Genomic DNA, 23,789 nt, shown 5'->3' on the forward strand with positions numbered 1-23,789 from the left:
GAATTTCCACTACAGTGATATTTTAATCTCTCCTAAGCCCCCACTTCCTAAGCTTGCACTATTGCCCGAATTCATATGTACAGGGTAGCATGAGACAGCATGTTTCTGAGAGCATGATCTGAATGATAATTTGGAGGAATGTCAATCTGAACAACCCTCACCCTACAGCCATCACCTCAGCCTCTCCCCATCTGCCATTTAAAATGCCCATTATCCATTTGAATGGAAAAGGTGAGATCCTGGCTAGCTGAAGTCAATTAGCAGAGCTCCCACTGCCTCTGGAGACACAATGGAGACAGAAAGGAAAGGGATTCTTACCCAGGAAGCCCAGCATACATTAAACATATACAAGATTACACAACAAACAAACAAATGAACGCAGCCTGCTAAGACTGGACAAGAATTAGATCCTACATATTCAATAAATATATGGGCCAGTGGGGGGATTTTAATTACAATTATGGTGCATCAAGGGCTAGTTTAATTTACATGTTAATTGGATGTACTTCCAAGAGGCAATGAAGAAGAAAATGCTAATGAGTTTTATGAAAACACCTAGAGGTCAAACAGTTAATGGACTTGGGACAAGAAAACCTTTCATTAAATGCAAATTAGTACTCTTGTAAACTCTGCAACAAGAAAAGGTACAGAAATCAAAAGAAATCAAATAGAAAACAAAAAAAAAAGGAGCTCAGGTTCAAAAGTCAGAGTTTACATCTGCTTGCAAGTTGAAAGACAATATATATTATGATAGAATGTAAAAATAAGGTCAACATCTGGTCTGTGAATAACTTCATGGTTGTGCATTCATTCTCAAACAAGTGTAACCACACGGAGAAAATAGTTGGGCACAATTCACCAACCACAGGCATCTGGACTAACAGTGCCATGGCACACCTGGACAATTGCAAAGAACATTTTGGTTTCTTAGTCAAATATTACAGGCCAACAAGAAAAAAAAAATAAAATCCAAGCTTCTCTACTCCACTACTGTTCAGATATATAGATTTTGGCTTTCAGTGCCATAGAATCACAGAATAAGGTGAGTTGGAAAGGACCCTCAAGGATCACTTTAAGTCCAACTCCCATCCCTGCACAGCACCATCCCCAAGAGTCACACCACATGCCCATGAGTGTTGTCCAAATGCTTCTTGAGCTCTGTCAGGTTGGTGCTGTGAACACTTCCCTGGGGAGCTGTTCCAGTGCCCAAACACCCTCTGGGTGAAGAACCTTTTCCTGATATTCCACCCAAACCTCCCCTGACACAACTTTGGGCCATTCCCTCAGGTCCTGTCACTGGTCACCACAGAGCAGAGACCAGTGCCTGCCCCTCCTCTTCCCCTCACAAGGAAGTTCTAGACTGTCATGAGCTCTTCTCTAGGTTGAACAGACCAAGTCACCTCATGAAAATGTTATCAAAGAAAACCCCCCAAACCAACCAAAAAACAACAACAAAACCAAAACAAGCCACCAAAAAACAACACAAATTAGGCAACTGAAACCTCTCTCAATAATACCATGCCAGACTAGATGTCATATGGTGGCTAGAGTGTGGCCAAAAATATATCATCAAGTGCCGTTATGCATAAAAGCCACAGTAGTGATATTTACAGCCAGTTTAATTTATATTTCAGGCATTATTTTCTTCCTCATTTAACACAGATCAAAAAGTTTCACTTTCATTTAAGATCCCTAAAATTACAATACCACTGGCAGGTGATAAACTAGAGGAATCTTTCCTGAAGTGATAAACTAGAGAAACCTTGAGAAAAAACAAACAAAAAGGAAAAAACCCCAAAAAACATAATGAGAAAGCTGAAGCAGGAAAATTTAAATCCTAAGAAGCAGCCCACGAGGTGTTGCAAAGGATTTGATCTCACCAGGTATAAATGAAGAGTGGACTGTGTAGCAGTGATGATGGCCACTATTGGTTTAGCCATTTTACACAGAAGTGGAGGAAGGAATGAAGAGAGGAGCAGAGGAAAAGGGCAGGGGAAAGAGACTTGACTGTTTCATCCTGCTTGATCTTTTTTACCCCTGTTTATTTCTTCCTGGATCAGCCAGAAGAAAACCTTACAGTCTTACAAGACAAGGAAAGCAAAGGCAAGAAAAGAACATGAATGTTTTGAAAAACAGGAAGGACAAAATTAGCTTACCAGCTTTTCAAAATTGACAAGGTTATCCAGAAATGTTTTATTTCCTTCATGGATAAATGTTACATCTGGGGGAAAAAAAAGAAAAACAATTACTATTCACAATCTTTTTTTAATGCAAATAAGTAAAACGACTTAACAGCAACAAGAAGCAAAAAAAGGGGAAAGTATTCCATGAAGGATTGACACAATATCTTGTAACAGTGAAACAAAAGCCTGGCCTAATGATGACACGAAGAGATTATTAGATAACAACAGTATTTCTACATTGTTAAAAAGAGTATTTTTAAGTGGGGGCAAAGATTTCTTATTGAACCTGATGTGTGCTACTTCTGGGATGCATTACACACACAGGATGGCAGGGAGCAGGGGAGGGCATCCAGAGGGACGGCTCTGCAGGGCATTCTGCTCTCCACACCCTGCAGCACCAATCCAGACATTCTGCCCACGGCTGTGCCCAGGCTGGGACAGGTGTGTCCCTGAGCCCAGAGATCCACAAGGACAGAGCTACCAGATGCTGGAGCTGGCTCTGATACTCCTTCATTTCCCTCTGGAGGACAAATGACTGTGAAGTCCTCCCCAAAGACAAGGGTACAGCAGTGGACAGCCAGAGAGGTTAAACACAAGACATCAAGGTGAAGTACAAAGCCTTGAAATAAGCATCATGGCTAGGGAAAAACACTTTTAGGTAGTGTTGTTGGAGGGAATTTGCAAAGGCAACAAAAAGGTCAGAGGAAAAGGAAAAGGTCTATATTCGGCTCCAGGAAGAGAACTGAACACCGTGTAATCAGCTAGGGGGAGTATCAGGCAAAATAAATGTTGGCAAGTTAAGATTACAATTAAAACAGTAGCTCAAGGCCATTTTCTCTGTTTTTTTAATGCGTATTAGGTCGGAAGTGAGACCTATTTCGGACATGAAATACCAAGAATATGAATAGATTCCCTGTGGGAGTAGGAGCTCTGACTTCAATAGTGCAGCCACCAGGTTACTGAGAGCACTGGCAGGAGCACCGCATGCCCTTGTCAGGTCTCTCCTGCATGTGAGGGTACCCAGGAGATCCATGAGGAGAAAATGCTAAAGGAATGAGATGGCACTCCAGTACTATTGCTCCTTAAGAGTCACAGCCGTGCATGCGAGCGGGAGAACGGCACGCAGTAAATGGGACGAGTTTCCCTCTCAGCAGAGGTGTCACCCTCCAGCCCACCAGCCAAACTGCGCACCTCGGCATTTCTCCTGTCCTCCCTCACTCACATGGACCCCGTGGCTTTGGGGGATTTCAGGAGTGGAAACCTGCAGAGAAGCTTTGTCGAGAACCACCCCCCCCCATCCACCTCCACCCTCCCTCAAAACAGCCAACCTGATTTATTTCTTTGAGTTTCAAAGGCTCACTCTGTGCCTGAGGGGCATTTTGTAATTGCTTAGGATTGAAATGCTAAACGGCTTCAAATGCTGGTGGAAACCCGGGGCTGGGATTCTTATGGGGAGGTGATGGAGAGCTCCTGTGCCCCCAGGGTGCCTTGGCTGGGACGGACAGGATGGCAGCCTGTACATGCAGAAAGCACAGCATATGCTGCCAAAACCTCCAGCACTTCTCCCACCCCTGGGCTGCATCCTAAACAGCAGAGGGAAAGGAAGGAAAATGACCTTCTGCACCTCCTCAGCTGGGCTGCTTTGGGAAAGGGACACAGAAAGGACAGGACTTCAGGACACAGGCAGTACTTGTGTCTATATCAATGCAGTTAAAAACTGTCCATCACTTCTAATGAAAAACCTATACTGGAAGCAGAAATTTCCACACAGCATTTAAAGTCATTGACAGCAATGTGGATATCTCTGAGGGCAGAAGGAAGAGAAATTTGCTTTGCAGCCAACAACTAAGAGTCTAGATAAATTCAGTGGAGCAGAAAATTGCATCTGAACTAGGTTATAAGGGTATATCACAGTATTTTATTACTCGTTTGAAAAATCTGCCTGATTTTCAAAAGCTGTGTCTGTGTGCTGTGAGAGCTCTGCATTTAAATTTAATTAACTTTTTAAAAGACACTCTGAAGTTATTTTTCATAATCTAAGATTTTTCATTTTTTTAAAAAATTGAAACTACTTTTGTTCCTATTGTGATGAGCTACAGCAATTTGCTGAGTTATTAATGATTTCTATGTAACCCATTCCTATTTTACTGGTCTTGAAAATGACCTTAATACAAATATGCTTGATATGGAATAAATTCCACTGCATTTTGAGAATTACCAACCTTAGCAACATCTCCTTATGGACCACTGTAGCGAAGGACATTATTGTATTAATTTCTAAGTCTTCTTGCTATTTCCAATACAAGTTAAAGATACAAATGCTGTCTAGGTGCATGTTCTTATACCCCATATTGTAATTCTGTTCAAACACCGTTGCTACAAGTGACTTAGGTTTGCTGCCTTTGTTTGTAGGAAAGACATACTTCAGAACACTTTAAAAATATTGATGTTGAAGCCTTGAAAATTGTATCCATCTGAATTAATACAAACTCCTTTGATGTGTGCAAAGAGGGGAAGCGTCTGGTGGCTCCCAAACTGTCACCAGCTGATCTGGAGAACTGCCTTCAAGCATTTCACAGCAGCAGCAGCAGGTTGGAATAAACAGCCTAAAGAGAACACTTTCAGAATACAGGAATAAACAAATGAATTTGCTGTGTTCAAAGACTAGGCAATTAATAATTAAGGACTCCAAGACAATGTAATATTTTAAATACTTGCCACTTAATTAGCTGCCCAGCAACAACTGCATTGGCAAGTAGTTGTACTTGAAGACATTTAAGAAATTTCTTTTATATAGTAAGATTTTATTTATCTCTTTCAGGCCTATAAGAGACTTGAAAATCCCCTCCTCTCAGGACAGATAGACAGGGCAGGTTCTGCTTGCAGGGTGGCACCAGGGCAGGTTCACCCCAGCAAAACAGGGAGGTATGACCATGGCCACTGGTTCAGGGGCTTGCAGGGTCACACTTCTTCACTGAAGAGGATGTGGCTAAAGCAAAAGTACACAGCTCTATCCACACTTGACAGGACAGTATGAAGTTTTAGGACCTGTGTGAAAATTGGCATCTTCCCCCTGTCTTGAAAGGAAGTTGTTTATTATCCAGACCAAGTGTTGTCTTGTCGATTCCACTATATCTGTCACATACTCACCTTAAGAGCATCTGAAGGAAAAATCCCCTTACACTTATTTTAATTAACAACAGTGAGGAGCAGCCAAGTTTTAATGTTACCTTTCAGAAGTAAGGGCATGAAGGGGATTTTCGGAGATTTCATTTTCTTGAATGCATCTCTGTAGGCTTTGTGATTCAGAGAAGGATCCTACAAAACCATTTGAGTAATAGACAGAAAAATCAATAGGCTATAAAAAGAGCAATTCTAAATCCATTACGGGCTTATGATCTGAACATGATTTAGATATAAAAGGTTTCTTTGGGATTCAAGGTAGCTAAAGGTTTTCTAAGCTAGCTGACATGCTAAACTGAACAGGAAACATAAACAGTGAAAGGAACAAAAGCAATTATGTTCCTCTAGATGAAGCAGTGCTAAACTGAGAGGAAGCTGCAGAATCAATTCACTTGGACTACTCTGTAATTTCCCCACAAATTTCTATTAGCAATATCTCTTACTATAAAATGTATCCTTACATTTTGTACAAGTACAAAATGTATCCCCAAATATAGTGCTGATTAATTTCTTCTTAAAAAAACCAAAACCAACATCAACAAACAGCAACAAAAAATCCCAACAAAAACTGCTTTAAGATCCATTGAGCACACTGGAGATTTTCAAAGAAAATAAGGTAGTACATTTCAGTGACACTGTGTAGGCAATTCAAAAAGTCATCTCAATTTCCAATGTAAACATTTCTGTTTACCAGCTCACGCAGGATCTTTAAAGCACATTCATTTACAAAGAACTCCAAGTAGAGAAGTATGACAGCTGGTAAAGCCTGGATCTCCTGTTCCCCATGCCAGGCAGTGATCTTACCATGCACCCACTTTCATGACAGCCAGAGGAAACATTTGCTTATTCTGCTTTGATAATGCTGACAAAGACCCTCAAGCCTCAGATTTTGACATTTGTTTTTTAAAACCTGAGCTGGTCTCTGTTTCTCCTGATCTACAACACGTTGATTTAGATAAAGGCTGATTAACTACCAGGGCAAAAGAACAGTTCCCAAATTGATGCTAGTGAATCGATGCTACGTTTGCCTCTCTCTGCTCTTCTTCCCTTTGTCAGGAACAGAGCCTTTTTCCTTTTCATGTTTGCCTCCACCTCAGAGTTCTGGAGAGCCACGTGGCCTTCAGCAAATCATGGATCTGACATGACAAGTCCAGCTCCAGATAATAACAGGCAGACTCCAAATAAATTAAGAAGAAGGAAGGCAGGTAAAGCTAGCAATGTTCTTCTGCTGTCAACATCATACTTACCGTCAAATTTTCAAGTTCAGTGAAAAGTTTCTTGAACTTCCCAGGAATTTTCTGAAGTGCAGAAAACAGAGGGGAAAAAAAAAAAGAGAGAGGAGAGAGAGAGAGAGAGAGAGAGAGAATTTGATTTAGGCTGAAAAATGCTGAGGCATTTTTTTCCACGAGACTGCTCTGGGTGAAGAGCCTGCTGAAAGCACCAAATGCACTGAGCCCCAGCTCCTCAGCTCCCAGGGCCCTAATTACAGACCATGTTCAGTGCACTGCCAGCAAGGCACTGGGCTCTGCATCCTCGGGAACTGCATCCTTCTTTTATGGAAGCTGCTTGCTAGCAGCTGCCTTTATTTCCTTCCTCAGCTTCCATGACTGAATATCCACATCAAGCTAGAAGCAATAACACAGGCTGAGGATTCAGAAACTGATCACATCCATGTTAAATCATTTGTTGTAATCAATCTCCCCCCAGAACATAGGTTCTAGAAATTAACAGGTGTCACAGTCAGTGCTGTTTAATACATCAGACAAGTGCTGATCAAGGTTAACACTGGCACATAGTGGTGCCAAAGTGAGACATTTCCTTAATAAACTGATTACTCTGTCTCTGGTATCTGATCCTAATCCCACAGAGAGGTGCATAAAACACTTTCTAAGGGACAAAATACTGTCTTGCCCCTCATGTCAACACCTGCTCTACTCCACAAGCACCCACTTTCTGTCTCTAAGATGCTTTAATGGATTCACATCACTACACTCAAAGCAATTGTTTTGCAATTTAAATTTTCATGCTGTTATTTCAGACTTGAAGAATGGTGTGTGGATCTTAAAGCCTGTCTATTTTTTTCCAGCCATAATAGTTAGTCTAGTAAAAGAGATCCCCTCTTAGTACAAACCTTGTCTTGTCATTGTCATTAGATCCTGATAGCTACAGTGACACTACTAAGATAAAAGAGATTTAGAACAATTAGATTAAGTGGATGTGTACAATTAAATCCTAAAATGATTGAACATGGAACTGCAATGGTATTTTTTTTTCATTCTTGAATCAGGGAAAATGAGGTTCATTAAAACACTGGAAAGTGTAGAAAAAAAAAAGTAGAATATGCTTGGGAACATACTACTTGCTTAAGAAATCAAGTGCAGAGCCAATATAATTTAGTGTCTAAATGGCTGCTTAAATTTAGGTTGTTTCATTTACATGTGTAAGTAATTATAATTAATTTAAAAACTTTGCTCTACTTTCTAGAAGTCACATTACCAATGCAAATAACCTTCTGTTTTTTGAAATTTCCTGTGCAATGAAGTTTTACAAATAGAAAAAAAGAAAGGATGTGACTTGATAAATATTTTACACACAAAAACGTGACATATTTACAGAGGTGCATATGCAGATGCACTCTTTGCTCTGACAAGCAACATATTCTGCTCTTCCTGAGGGAAGTCCACTGGCAGCACAACATCTCCAGAGGCCTCAGCACAGAGCAGAGGTCTGCGTGTCTGTGCAGGACAGATCTGTATCATTGCCTTTGAGACCATACTTGGTCTCTTCCACTCTCCTACCAAAGCCCAGAAAAATGGAATGAAGGCAACTTAGGAGGAGGCCAGGGCAGATGTTCCCCAGAGAGGTGTTTTAGAGATGTCAGAGGTGTTTCTGTATCATTGTCCTTGGATATGTAGTTTTCTCTAAAACTTTTACCTGATTTCTTACTTAAGTCAGCTCTTCCTTGCCTGAGTCCCTGTGAACAGTCACTGTCCTTGTTTGCCTTCGTGTCAAAGCCTCAGACAGACAAGTGATGTTTCCATATGCATGGTTTCAGCTAAAGGAGGAGGCTTTGCTCTGGACAGCATCAGACAGGTTTGTAAGTCTCTAATGGCCCTTTGGTCCCAGCTGTTGGTGCTCAGGAGGATCTCCCAGGCAGGAGATCACAGCCCTTCTGTCATTCTGTATTACAGACTGACATTTTTGGAGTACTGCCCACCTGCGGTGTTAAGGGCACGAAGGAGAGATAAGGCTTCAGCCCACCCCACTCAATTACTCCTTCCCCAGTATTTGGTCCATGGGCAGATACAGTAAACTTGCAGATACTATAAATCAGTATGGACACTATGGCTTAATCTACCTGGATGAAAACAAAATATCCACAATACAAGTAGAGATCCCAGAGGGACCCTTCTTTAAACACACTCATGCCCTATGTAGCAACCCGTAGCTTTTTAAGCAAATAATCTCCCTTCTCCAGTATGCTCCTTATTCATGGCTCATTTCCTAACTTTGTTGTTCAAGATGAGCAGCTCCAAAAAAATAAAACAAAAACCCAATGAAAGACAACTAGAGAAGGTTTGTTTCTACTTTGTTCTTTTGGCTTCTTAATTAAATTATTCCATAATAAGGTATTGTTTGTTTGGAACCACCTTTGTAAGACTTTCTGCTCTGACATCTACTTAAAATGGTAGAATAATTTATTTTGTTTTAAGAGGATAAGATCTCCATGCTTTGTTATTATTTAAAGCTCTGGAAGGACACATTTAGGTTTTTTTCTAATACCTGCATATCTAAGGTTTCAGGTCACAAAGAATTTTCTCCACCAACACTCCCTCCATGTTTGATTTCAGCGTGAAAAAGCAATAACCAGGGAAAAAAAGGCAATTCACCAGTATACAGCGTTTGTGTGAAATGGTTTTGAGAGTATCTGAAAGATACAAAGATGTGTCTTACCTCCCAGGTCTGAGACAGCCGGCTGACAGATGCAGTATTGAGACCCATAACAATTGCAAAGAATGAATTCAGATTTCTTTGGGCTTTACAGCTGTGGAATAAAAATATGATTTTTTTTTTTGTACTCAGAATCAGCGATAAATGGAATGCACACGTATCCTAGGTTACTGAGTCTCATTTCAACCCTCAGCACTAACATACAATCATCTTCCACATAATGAACTCATTAAATGTCCTCTCATAACCACCTGCAGTCTAGGTGATGGGGTATCTAAGAAGTTTTTTAGAAAATGTTCTACTGTCTCATCAACCCTGTTGTTGGCAGGTTATTCTTTTCCCTTTGCTGTCAAAAGTAATTTTCCCTTTTCAATGTTCAAGTTACTCCCAGCTGTCCTTTACCATATAGAATAATTCCTTGACCTCTATTCTGTAGTCTAATAAATATTTTCATCCTATTTTTCATCTTTTCTGTAAATTGTACAATGTAGGTCGCTTCAATTTCTCTTTGTGGTTGTGGTCTGCAATCTTCTTTTCTGTATTGTTATTATCCTTCACTGAATTCTTTGCAATTTATTTTTAACTCATATTTAACTCTTATTTCCTTCACTACTTTCTCATGTAATGAGACAGTGGGGAGGGGAGAAGAAATATAATTACTGTTCTACCTTCTTATGTGAGCATAAAACAAACAGCAAATTATTTATTTGGAACAGCATCACATTTTGTCCTTTCTTTTAATTTGTCATCTATTATCACCCAAGGACCTCCATCACAGTGCTGTTCTTTACAATCGTGCATTTATTTCTTCAGCTCAGTATTAGCATTCTGTAGCTGAATTACTTGGCATCTATCTAAATTAAATCTTATCCTACTGTTGTTTGCACATGCCACTAGACTCCTTAGATAATTCTTTTTTTTTTTCTATCTATCCTCCAATGCATTTGCAATCCCTCATCATTTTTATTGTCTGAAAATATGGTTAGTGTTCAATTTACATATGCCTATAAATAAGTTGCAGCTAGTACTGGTCCAGTACAGGTCCCAATGGAATTTGCTCAATACCTCTATTTTTTGACATTTTACTGTATACAATCAGACCATGCTTATTTCTAGTCCATTTTCTAGTTCATTAGGAAACTTGAAATCCTGAAATGCTGAGTCCTTTTAAAACAAAAATATTGCCCTGTCTCTTGCAGATTTTTGGAGACCATACAAATATATGGGTGCAGTTGTGTGTGAGAGTGTGAATCCTCTTTAAAGATAATTTTAAGTATAGATGAATCCACTGGCTTCACTGGGATTTATCAACAGGGAAAAGTAAATGCCAAGGCCTTAGCCTGGAAAATGGCCAGAACCTGTTACAAGTTTTATAAAGCCTGCCCTTATCACTGTGTACTATCTAGAGACAGTGTATTTCTCACTTCACTTCAGCTGTCTTCAAGTTAATCCTAACTTTGTTGCTTAGATCCTTTTTATCATTAAAGCCAGGCAGCTCCCAAAGGCTTCCTTTCAAAACAAGGAAGGTGTCCAACGCAGCCTGCATAAACTGCCTGTTGGGTGGGATCACTCCTCACAGCAAGCTGTGGAGAGAAGGGATCTCTCACAGTCAGCCACTTCTTGCTTGGGGAGAAAAAAGGCTGCTGTTGTAATCTGTTTGTTCTAACCTTACATCGACTTGTTTCTTCAACTCCCCAGGAGGTTAATTTCTAATAACATGCTAATTAATTTTGTTTATTGAGCCACTTGTTTTCTCTTTTAGAGTACTCATCAACAGAAGCGTATGGATTTGTTTTTCAAAAACTCTGTCTCCCTTTTATGTACTGACACACTTGTGTAAAATGCTTTTATTTTCTTCAGGCATTCCTCAACAGCAAAGCACACAAATGATGAACATGCAGTCTTAGTCCTGGTGCTTTCCTGACCAGAGGAGAATCACAGTCCAAGATTCCTGGCTGAGTCGGTGTGCAGAGAACAGGGAGCAGCCAGAGCTGTTCATAGTTCCCTACCTCTCTGCCTTAGTCATAAACGAAACAGGAGGGCTGCTTGGCTTGTCTCATGATGAGAGCCTGTGCTTAGCACACCATCCTTCCACCCTAATTATTCCTGTCATCAACTCTTCCAGAACTGATAAGATTCAGTGGTGTGTTTGTTTAGAAAGCAGTTCTTATGATGAAAAAGAAATCCTGTGAAAACTACACACTGACTTATTTCATCACCTACATTCTCCAGTGCCTCTACAATACACTGGGAGAGCCTGTCTATTGTTTACTGACAACTGTGTTTAGTCTCTATAACTCTGGCTTTTACCTTAACAGAATGGAATCAATAAAAATAGAGCAATACTTTAGTCAGGTAACAAATACATTCTTATTCATGTAGGACTGACACAAAACTTTTCCTGGGATGTAAATTAATGCTACAATGGTGCAAGAAAGGCACAAAGAATCAACCATTTTTTGGCCATTGGTGTGGCAGAAAATGAACATATTACTGGATACTACACAACTTGCCAACTAATTCAGATCACATTTATGAGATACACTAGATTAGATTAGAAGAATTAATTTCTCTAAAGGCAATGCTTCAGCAGAGAACAGTCCTTTGTATGTAAGTGCCTTGCAAATTAAATCAGCTCAGTCAATGAAGGGAACAACTTACACATTTTCCATGAACATACATATTCAAATATTGCAGAAGACCAACAAGTGAAGAGAGAGGTGAGGAGGATGATTGCACATAAATCACATTTAAATCACTCCATTTCCTTGGTTACTAAGACAAAGAGTGATTACAGAGAAATCTGTCCATAGCATATATTTGTATTCTGTTGCAAGACACAGAATAAATGCCAATTCTATTTAGTAACAGTGAAAGAGTAGATTGTCAAATCTAAGACATGAAAAAGTCTACCCCTCCAGTAAGTAAGAGTACTCCAGAGAGGATTACATGGGGCAACAGCCTATTGCAGTTAGGTTCCACTCTAGAGGTAGGACTTTCAAGTTTATAACAGAGTGTTTTGGTTTCTATCTAGTCTTGTGTGATTGTTTTGCTGCCAAAATAGTTCTGTCACATGGTCCTCAGATTATCTCAGGTAAGAAGGATCAATCTCTGCACCATCAGGGATGTTTCAGCTGACACTGCAGACACAGCAGCTAAGCTGCCAGGAGAAATCTGAGCAGCACACGCTCCACCATGTCTAGCTTTGACCAGGCTCTGCTGTTGTTATCCAAGGACTGTTTTATTTAGGTATTCTTACTACACTGTCAAAGCACAGGATGACAAAAATTAATTTTCTTTCCTTGCTTCACCACCTACTTCTTGCCAAACAAACCATGTGAACACAATGATTTCTGTTGCAATGCCAGGAACTTACTGGGCAGCAATCTTGATGAACTTTTTCACTAGCTGTACCCGTTTGCAGAGCTGGCTACAGAGGAGTATCTCGGTGGCAACCCAAAGCTGGACCTCGTTGCATCTTTGAAGCAGAAGGCTGAGATTCTCAGTGTTTTCAGCACTGCCTTGTCTGCTGAACGTGAAGTATATCAGCTCTTGCTGGAAGACATTGACAACATAATTAGGGATATAAAAACAATTTAAATGTAAATGAACTGTAAATTATTTAGAAGTACATTTTTGAAAAAAGCTCTGGTCACAAATGGTTATTTTTTCATTATCCATGAGCTAATCACAAATTATTCAGCTTTGTCTTAGCAAAATCTAGAGACTTATTACAGAAGGCAGGTGGACTGGAAATCCTGCAAGATATGCTCTTCTTGTTAGAATACCCAAGGTTCAATATCTGGCTGTACCCAGGTATAAGACATTATCTATTTCTGTATTTCACCACTTCTGTTCCAGTATGAAAAAGCAAACGCATCAAGCCACTGCAGAATCTGAAAAATTTCTATTCAAATTTGCTTCTGTATTAGACAATTTTTAATCAATACATAATAATGATTTCTGTTAAAAAAAAAAAACAAAAACAAACAAACGAAACTTGGCCAGTTTCAAATTTAAAGTGTCTAAACTGAATGAAAAAACCCAAAATTAATGGAAAGGAAAGCATCTGGTGAAAAGCAAGGGAATTTCACATTCATTTGCTCAGAAAGCCAACATGCTTTTCAGTAAACAGTATTTTCATGAGAGATTTTCTACTGTAACTGTGGGTTTTACTCAACAACCCAAACCAGAAGCTATCAAAGTCATTGAAGCAACCCAGTGGGCCCTGAAGTGCACCATTATCTCATTTAATAAAGTCTGCCCAGTATTTTTCATCTCACTGAAGCCTAACAAGAACTGTAATGTGACCATCTGAATTGCTGAAACTGTGAATTCTTTTCTGGCTAAAGTGATATGAAAGACAGCTATTTGTGGAATCCCATATTTACTGAAACATTATGAAATGCATGGGACATTTTGAATATGTAACACATTCACAGAGAAGGTTTTTAGAAAACAATCATTTTCTACATGAGACTTTTAAAGAGAGTCTCTTTCTAAAGAGACTTTTAGTCTCTTGATGCAAATCTCGAATAAAACACATTAGGTATATAAAGAATGTATATTCGGGTATGAGATGCCCGAATAACAGGAAAGTTACAAACCTCTGACAATTCTTCTCAGTCTCAAGGACTGCAAGATAGCTCTCGGACCTGTCACCACTCTGAGAGCTGCCAAATCATGCTGTCATGACAGTGAACCAAGCCCACAGGAATACCAATGCTCCAAAATGCATCACAATGGTGCAACGGTGCGTGACAGTAATATACCTGGAAGTGAGTGTGGTGCTTCTTACCTCGTGAATTGCATTGAAGAGGCTCCAGTCAAAGTTTGTTAGTTCTAAGGCAAGATCCCAGGTGTTAATTCCCAAAATCCTCACGGATCTTTGCTGCAATTCCTCATTTTCAGAAAATGGGTTCTAAATGAATAGACAAGAGCAAAACAAATTCCTCAATAAATGCCAAAGGTTCTGCTATGAAACAGTTACTGGACTAAGGTACCAAAGAGAGCTGAGTAGGTAATCTTCTTTAAGTGCACTCTGAGGGCTTTTATCCCCACTAATCAAAATGAAGGAGCTTTAACCTATTTAATAAATACTTTGAAATGGGAAATGGGTCAATAGGACCACTGATTTGCTTTGGAGAGTGAGGCCTCATCCCTGTCTCCTTCTCTCTCCTTCTCCCAACCTTGAATATAAAACACTGGCCAAACAGACAGCATAATAAAAATAAAATCCCTGAAGCTATCAGAAAATAAAATCTAAATCAGTAAATTTTCTGATATAAAAGAATCATTCTGAAAACACATTGGATTAAGAATAAATACCCATAACTTGCTCTCCAGTCCACTTTTACAAATAACATAAATCCATACATTTTATGATTACCCCAAATGTAATCAACAAAGAGTAAAATGCTGTGGGTTTTGATTCCTAGAAGTTACATAGTATATTACTGTGGAATGCTCTGGTACTGCTGGTGCTCAAGGTCATTTGACATTTCCATTATTAGCTGGGATTTTCAAAGTTTTGCACTTATCTTGGCTATTTTAACCACATCACTCTGAAACTTGGCATGTGAACCGTCTGCCAAGATGAAAGATTATTTTACCAGCTAAGCCATTACTTTGGTGCTATATTTCTGACAGTTACAGCAAGTTTTGCAATTTTTATTACATAACTAATGAAACTAGGTTGGCTGTCACCTGTCTACACTGGAAATCTTCCCTTAATATTCACATTTTTAGAGATGGCTTGAATGCCGGAGATAATGGGGATGACAGATTACAATTACAGTGGCATGTCAGCTCTTGGGGGCACATTGATCCAACAAAATGTAAATAGACATTTCTCATCCTGAGGATGAATGCACAGATCCTAGAGGTACTGACAACATGTAGAAGTAAGTTTTGATACAGCCCCTACTCTTTTCTGGAAACATCTGCATAATTAGCAGGAAACTACTGAAACAGCAAAGTGCCTGACTGTGCCTGCCTCACTAAGATTTTAGGAAAAGATGGAGGGAGGGAGTTTGCAATCCTGGTTTCTGAAGACAGAGGGAAGGATGAGAGAGATCTGCTGCATCTTGATCCACTGACCTTCCCAGCCCCAGGGAAAGGGGAGGAGAGATGGGCAGAAGGAAGGGAGGAGGACACAACCAGTGGTACACACCAGCTGACCAAGTGGCTGCCACAACACGGGGGTCACACTGATGGGTCTTGTGGAACTCACACAACATTTATTTCCACATGCAGTAATTCCATGGAATTTGTCCACCACTTTGTATTATATATTATGTACCAGCCAAAGTGCTACAGAGGCACAAGGCAGGGTGGGAAGGAAAGAGTCACAAGAGCCCTGAATAATCCTCATCCCATCCATTCTGGTACAAACACAGGTCATCTTTTCCAGGCTGATGTAGATTGAAAGATTTAAGCTGCACAGAAGCTTTGGTTTATTTAAAATTCCATTACTGTTCAGTCAAATAACTGCTGTTAATGAAAGATTTTATTTTCTTTTTTTAGGAATAGAGCAGCTCAGTAAGCTCTACTAAGGAAGCAAAAAATAAATTCTACATTGAAAAAGCCCTCTGAGAGGAATACCAAGGTTTTGATTTGGAGTCAGACAGAAAATGGGAAATACACAATACCAATCCTTACCAAAGAATCAGTCAGATCTTTTCGATATACAAACATACGACTGGATGACTCCAAGGATTTTGAGATAGCCAGATCACTTGGTTGCAGCTCATGTTTTTCTGTGAAAACAGCAAAAGACCCACAGAAATTTCAGAACAGGACTAAAAGCTGTATATGAGAAACAATGGAAGCCACATCAACTTCTCAGAAGGTAACTGAGCCTCAAATTCTGTCTCTGTGGGGACCCATCATCTCCACTCTGCTTAGGCAAGACATCTCTGATGGACTAGAGAACAAAAGCTTCCTGCTTCTGTTTTCAAACTGCACTTCACCTAGAACAGAAAGAAACCCTGAAATCATCTGGTCTAGCCTCCTATGCCTTATAGAGCATTTAATTTCAACACAGTGTATCTAGTATAAATGAGGTGATGTTTGTTAGAGAAGAGTGTCTCAGCCTCCAGACACTGAGCTGCTGTGTGTCACTGGAGACAAAAACAGGGGTGGAGATTAAATCAGTAGCCGCAGCCATTCAACAGGAAAAGAAGTTTCAAGGATTCTAAGACCACGAAATTCACCCCACAGAGCTGAGTTGAGTAGTCCTTTGTAACACAGTATTTATGGTAATTCTTCTAGACTTAGAGCAAATAATTCAGGAAATATCTGAGTAAAACAGTAAAGAGAAAGGACTTTTTTACCCCCTCCAGTCCAGAGCGCTGATCCACCTCTGTGGAATCTTGAATGAACCAGAGAGAGGTAGGGGAAAAATAAAGCAAAAGTCCAAACACAGCTTAAAAACTACCATGCAAAAACTGTCACTTCCTGCAGGTTCCAAGTAATCCTTGGGAGATCTAATACATGGTAGACCCAAAACTACTGCAAGTACACAGGTACCCTGGGCTCTGCATTGTCCATGAGGAATAGGACCAGGAGTCTGAGAGCCAAACATAATTTCAGGCAGTTTTCTATTTTATCCATGTTCACTTGTCCATTGACACACAAATATGTTATGCTGAACTATCATTATATTTTTCAAGGTAATTTTTAATTAAGAGCTTGCTTTTCCATTATTGGAGTACAATAAAAACAAGTTTTCCAACGCTCATACTGCTGCCCTCCAAGCGGATGAAAGACAAGAGTTCTAAGTTACACAAATAGCAAAAAACAAAAAGCAGAAAAAATGCATAGCAGGTTGGTGTTTATTACTTACAGTACAGGATGCATAAGAAGACAGATACTGAAACTGTTGTATTTCAAATTAACTCAGGCAACATAACTAAACATTTTAGGGGCTATAAAGGTCATGCCCAAATAGATTTCCTACTATTCCTGTTTTATTTGCTGTTTCTCATTGAACAACCAAGTGGCAACCACTTCTATTTTGTGGCTTTCCTGGGAACCGATATACTATGTTTCATTATTTATGAATGGTTGGTTTTCTTTAGCTAAGCAGGCAGTTAGAACTAGATTTATTGCTATCAGAGCAAAACTTGACCTGCTCTTGAACAGGAGGAAAAGACCTGAAAAACAACAGCAGCACAGTGATTTTGCAGTGCTGAGAAATGCACTGGAGGTGAGTTTGGGCACACACAAGGGTAAAAAGAGTATAGCTGAAAATGATGTAGCCTGGATGGCCAGGACACCCATGTGTAATGCTCCCGATGGCTTCTCTGTGCCAGGATCTCAACAACCTGAGCAAGGCACCATCTCCCTGCCACCCACACCAGCACACTCAAAAATACCTTTATTTAATTGAAGTCAGCATGGGGAGAAAGAAAAAGTGCCCTCACAGTTCTGAATCAAAGATATAAACAGAACCAGCCTTCCATCACTTGTGTGTATTTCATTTAACTAGACTGACAACGAAGCAGCAACAAATGCTGTAACTCAAAAGATCCATCCTTTGTCTCAGGGGGTCAACACTAACTAATGTTATCTGAGAATATTTTCAAGATATTCTACACTCTTAGTGCTTTGGTAGATACAGCTTCACAGTTCTATGCAACTAGTTATATTGCTTCTAGAAACCACCACAATGATCAAAACAATCTGGCCAAACATCTTGAGACCTGCCACACACCAAAGATCTTGGGACTTTGGCTGCTCCCTGGTATCACTCCACAATCACTCTAGGCTTTCTTAAAAAAGACAATAAGTCCTTCTATTCAATGACTAAAATATAGACAAAAGTTGTCAGTTGTTGCTTACAAAATATTGCTGAGATTGCTCATAGTATCTTAATTGTGCAAATAGGTCTTCTTCCTTTCAGCTCAAGAATATTTGTCACCTAAGCCATAAATGAGGAAACAGCTATGCACATAGTATTTTATATTCCCTTCTCTATTTTTAAAGCAAACCACGCCTCATTGCCTTCAAAATTAATTTAAATTCCAAAATAGGAGATTCATCTGTGGAAAAGAAATTAAACCTTTCAATACTGCTGGAGACTGAGAGTTCTTTACACTCCCTTCCCAGCCAGGAGATGCTACATCCCACAGTACCCAAGAAAGAGCTGTTGCCATGGAAACAAGTCTCTGGGAAGCAGCTCCTCATTGTTCCCTGGTCATCCAGCTGTGGGCCCATAGAGGAACAGCTGTATCCTTGCATCAGAAAATGCCAGCCCTCCCTTACGATGCAATAAAAGGTAAGTAGCCACATGAAGGGAAGAAACTTACCACCAGAGAATGAGACTGTCACCAGTGCCAACTCCTCCTCGGGGTACTGGATCTTTTCTGCCACGATCTTCAGGATCTCCTGAGCTGAAGTTGACACTTGAGCTTTCACACTGACATAGGAGTGCTCTGTTATATACACACGGCAGAAAACTGCACAAAGGAGGGAAGACATGCTCAGCTGTAGGCAGAGATACCTGAATAGAGCAAGGAACAAACTTGCAGACCCCACCACAGCACTGCCTCAGCTGCCTGGCTGCTGCAGGAAGGGCAGTCACTGCACCCTGACACAAAGGACATGAAACTAAGCTTAAACATCACCATTTTCCCACTCCCCACTTGCTGTCCCTGGGAAATGAAAAAAGCAAGCAAATGGAATCACAGACTCCCACAGCAATGTCTATTTAACACTTCCTACCTTCAGGATTTGTCACAGAAAACCTCCTTCACTGCCTATATTCTCTGAAATTCAGCTGCCACCATCTTTTCTCCCTTCATTTTAGGTTCAGATAAATCACTGTCCTTTCAGTATATATCATACATGCTGCAGAAATTACTTTGGACCTCCATTTCTACCTAGAGCAGGAAGATTTGAAAGAACAGTGCTACCAGATTTGAAGCTCTGAAAGAGCAGCTTCGACCACTCCTGATAGCTTATGTCTAGACATCTAAACTTGCATTGCCAGAGTATTTCAACACCAGCAGAAACTGCCCAAAGAGCCATACAATCAGTTCCGACAACTCATTTCCTGAATCACACGCAGCACAGGGACTGGTTTGGAGAAATTCTCTGGGCTCACTCACTACTTCCACTGAGGTCCATGAGTCGGTTCAGCTCTGGCAATGCTGTGGGCAGCTCAGCAATTATTTTTTTTCCACTCCAAAAATGGGTGTATGCTCTCTCTGCCTGCCAGAATTTTAGGTTTACATCTTTTGCCAAGTTTGCCCTAGCTAGCTCTTTGAAATATGGCTGCCACACTTAAAACGGGAGAAACTGAGCTGCAGACTTGCACAAATATTTTGAAAATTACATCTGCTAATCAGAATTGTCACAGCTCTTGGTTTCACGCTCACTTCAGTGCTTAATTAAACTTTCAATTTCCTTCTACTCTAGCACTTCTTATTATAGACAGGCTGCTAGCATGCCAATACAGGACAACTTTTCTTCTCCAGAATGGTTGTATCTTTTTTTATTATTGTTATTGAGAGATGCATGTAGCAATAACTCTTTGCTTGTCCTACAGATCTTCACGGTATCAGGGCACTTCCATTAGTGAAGACTATGCCAGAAGCAGTTAAGAACTCTACACTTGAGAATAGGGTTTTTTCCATTGTAGTAAAGAAAAAAATGAATATGAGATTGAAGGAGGAGCTTAACAATGAGTATTGGGGAAAAAAAGCCATTTGATTTTATAATAGCTTTTTAACTTGTCTCTGCTGACAGAGGGAAAATGAGATGCTCATTCTATGGCAGAATCTTTTATCAGAATGGATACACATCAAGAAGATAGAGATATCTAACTGCACCTTAAATTACTAGGTAGAAAAATACATTTTTAAAAATCTGATGAACATTTGGACTCCATATGTAGACTGACACACCTTGCTTACAGTGAATTTGTTTGAAATGTCCTCTCTGTCATTTGCAAAGGGACAATGACAGCAATGTCAATTCATACATGGGCTATTGATCTATCCTTTCTTTAACACTGAACAAAATCAACCCACAGGTCAGATGCTCAAGCACAACCACCACAGTGATTCTCCTCCTCACACCTTTCCCGTGTTCTGTCTGTGGTGTCTCTTGGGATGGACTATGTCATCTCTTCCAGGAGCCTATGCTGCTCCTCTGTGAGAAGGAGGGAATGCCAGTGGGAGGAAGTGCCCACAGGCTGCAAGCTGCCCTGGTAATGATCGCAATAGAAGATAAAACACCTCAGGTCAAGTGTCATGGTGCACCTTGGACAGACCCATCCTCCCCAAACACCATCAGTCAGACAGCCCTCCACCACACAGGCTTAGATCTCCACCTTCTCCATCTGTCCCTCCCTTCCCCAACTTCATTCTGGTTATTTCATTCCTTCAATCCCATCATAGTCCATGGCTCCTGCTCTCAAGGAGTGAGACAAAAGCAATTTAACTCAGTCAGGACTGGCCTTGCTGGGTCCTGTCCTGGTGACTGTCCTACCACAATCACATGGTCTGTCCTCACTCTTGCATCAGTACACTTTTATTTCCAGTCACCAACGAGCTGTGTCCAGCTTTGAAAGAAAAATGAGCATGGGTATTCTCATCTACAAATAGGATTTTTAGAAGAAGCCTTGGCAACATAAACCTCAAAACCCCCTACATTTGAAGCACAAAAAGAAGACTATCTATCAGCAGCACATACTGTGCAAGTCCTTTGACTTGGCATAGAACGAGCTCAGTTTTTATTCTGTCACAAATGAGGACTAAAAATACATTGACTTCAAGTGAACTTCCAGAGTTTTGTTCCCAGTAAGAAATGAAGATATACTAAGAGAGAGGCTGCCAGGTAGGAGGTCCTTCTGCTGTTCCTTCCTCCTGTATGCAGTGTTCTCCTCTCTGTCTCCTTCCTCACTCAGGCATTACAGGAGGGTGACAGCCTCACTGCCCTACAGCATTACCAGTGATGGAGGGAAATTGCCTTCTGAAACAGCTGACATTAAAGTGAAGTGGCACCTTGCACTCCACACAGAGATGTTTCTGAGCAGAGAAGGAACTAAGGCACATTCCCAGAGTTAGCAGATCCTGGCCCATTTCATGTGACAGGCTTCTTCATTCACCTTTCACAACCCAGATATAGGTCGAGAGACGGAGAGCATGAAATGGAGCAGAAGTAATGCCTGGTGGACAGGCTGCCAGCACACCTGGGATGCACACAGAATTGTGACAGGGGTGCTGGAAGAACGGGACCGGGCAAAATCCCCTTGAGATACCATGGCACTGTTGAGCCCTGCAAACCAGGAGGAAGGAAGGTAAACTTGCACAGCCAAATATTTCTTCTTTTGTGTCTCTAAGGTCTTGTTCAAAAGCTTTGTGTTCACTAAAGAATATTTACATTGAAGTTCTTGAGAAACAATTTTATAGTTTTTGAGCTTTTCCTCCACTCTTTTATTTATACTCACTCTCTTCTGTTTCATTCATGTTTCCCCTGTGCTGCAGCCAGTTCTCCTTTACACTGAACTGGTGGAAAAAGGTTTTATTCTGTGAGGGAGTGGAAAAGAAAGAAAGGAAAAAAAAAATAAAATAGTGATTTTTTGCATCCCTTTTGTTTACAAAGCAGTAATTCACAGAATACAACATTTAACCCATATGTCTGGCCAAAAGATTTCTGTATAGGAAGTACACCCACACGTTCTTGGAGCAGTAAACTGGGAGTTGCCTTACTAAATAATGGCCAAGGTGGGGATTTTGGAGGAAGCAGGACATGCAAAGGCTAAGCAGCCTGCACAATTCAAGGTTTTCTGTATTCATGTTCAGAGCCCATTTCTCATACACTTATTCTTATATTCATTTCCTATGTACCAATCAGCCTATTTAGTAATTTCACTACAATCTCATGCTCTGCCTTCCACGTTTTTGCAGTAACATTTTAATCTTATTACACACTTCAGCTTCAGCCCAGTAAAATTGATGAGCACAGTGATTCACCTCTGAGCAGTTTGTATGCCAACTTTCTCTGGCTGCAACTTCTCTTCCAGTTAAATAGAGAGATTCATGTTCCTCTCTTTTTGTCTGTCCCTGTCACAACAAACCCACCCTTTGCTCTGTTTACTTCACATCCATGTCAATGCCTGTGTTCAGCCTGGGTTGCCCAGCTTGCTACATCCCTCTAGCTCGGTGGGGACACAGGCCTCTCCTGAATTTTGACATCTCAAAGCATCTTGTTAACATACAAATACTGTCACTGCCACCTCAGGTTAGCTCACACTGCTGATATCCAGGATGCACTCAAAGGAAAAAAAGAGTTCTTTAAGCAGCATTGCATGTCTAACCTCACTAACCTCACTGATGTGTCCTGTCATGTTTTTGGTCACCAATCATATTCAGTTAAGAATCCAAGAAAAGAGAGGGAAATGGGCAGAGGTGGGGGGAAAAAGTGAGATGATATGTTATCTAGCTATCAGCAACAATCAGGTTGGCATTACCTTTCGATGAGGTGAATACTCATCTACAGTGCTGAAACAAAAAGGAAAAATCACAATTATTCTTTCCAGCCAAAGCTTAGGAAAAGGAAGTTTTAGCTACAACAAACTTTACAACATCAGAAAGTTTTTAACAGTAAATGGTCACTGCAGAAAGGCTGCAAAGGTTCTTCAGGAAAAACTAAAAGCTTTCCTTTGACTTGCAAAATCGATGCAGTTAAAAGCAATGCTGCCAGCCCATGAGCTGCCCATGAGCTGTTGGAGTAGGCAAACACAGCAGCCAGGGTCACCCTCAAGGGCACAGCTCCTTCCACTTCCCCAATGGCCAAACCATGGAAACAACTTCTTTGTTGGAAAAACATACCAATTAAGTATCTTTTATTAATGCCATAATTATTAGTAAAATAATAACTCTGAAATGACTATTCCAAGTGATTTGCTTCTCATACTGCAGAGAGAATGAAGGTGGCATCTGAAGGCACAGACTGCAAATTCTGAGGGCATTTTTGCCAGCTTGTCAAACAAACTATTGCTCTGTCTGTAAGTAACCACAAATGAAATTGATGGGAGTGAATGTTGAATTACAAACACTGCCCAACAAACATCAGAAAAAATTGAAAAATCTAGCTTTAGTTTTAAAAAGAGAAGATTTGTAAAACTGAATATGCCACTTGCATCACTCATCACTGAATTATAGGAAAATAGCAACAGAAATAAATTATACTCCCAATAAAAGAAGACTTGATCACTAACATGATCAATACTTACTGACGGCGATGCATCCCAAGTATCTTCTGAAACTCTTTCAGGTCCTTCTCAAGAATGGGATACTCATACACATCATCTAAGACATTTCTGTATATTGTCTACAAAACAAAGCAGTATCTTAACACATCTGACAACTCAAACATTAATCTAAGGCATCACGTCAGTGGTCTAAGTCAATTCAAACAAGTTTTATCATTATAATTATGCAAAACCTGTAGGGAGAGAAT

The 23,789-nt window shown here is 40.3% G+C and overlaps 1 protein-coding gene across 2 annotated transcripts in view; it reads right to left on the bottom strand.

Annotated features, from left to right (window-relative positions):
* Positions 1–23,789, bottom strand: part of RAPGEF5 (Rap guanine nucleotide exchange factor 5) — a 154,288-nt gene that overhangs the window by 6,381 nt on the left and 124,118 nt on the right. For both annotated transcript variants that reach the window (XM_062495582.1, XM_062495573.1), the window contains 11 exons: positions 23,563–23,660; positions 22,798–22,828; positions 21,775–21,853; positions 18,629–18,778; positions 15,978–16,075; positions 14,116–14,238; positions 12,694–12,872; positions 9,321–9,411; positions 6,614–6,664; positions 5,414–5,501; positions 2,157–2,221 (listed from right to left, as the gene is read on the bottom strand). In XM_062495582.1, the coding sequence (XP_062351566.1) occupies positions 2,157–2,221; positions 5,414–5,501; positions 6,614–6,664; positions 9,321–9,411; positions 12,694–12,872; positions 14,116–14,238; positions 15,978–16,075; positions 18,629–18,778; positions 21,775–21,853; positions 22,798–22,828; positions 23,563–23,660 (1,053 nt within the window). The remainder of the gene's footprint in view (positions 1–2,156; positions 2,222–5,413; positions 5,502–6,613; positions 6,665–9,320; positions 9,412–12,693; positions 12,873–14,115; positions 14,239–15,977; positions 16,076–18,628; positions 18,779–21,774; positions 21,854–22,797; positions 22,829–23,562; positions 23,661–23,789) is intronic.

This window comes from Cinclus cinclus, chromosome 1 (genome assembly GCF_963662255.1).
Source record: "Cinclus cinclus chromosome 1, bCinCin1.1, whole genome shotgun sequence".
In the NCBI taxonomy this organism is placed as follows: domain Eukaryota; kingdom Metazoa; phylum Chordata; class Aves; order Passeriformes; family Cinclidae; genus Cinclus; species Cinclus cinclus.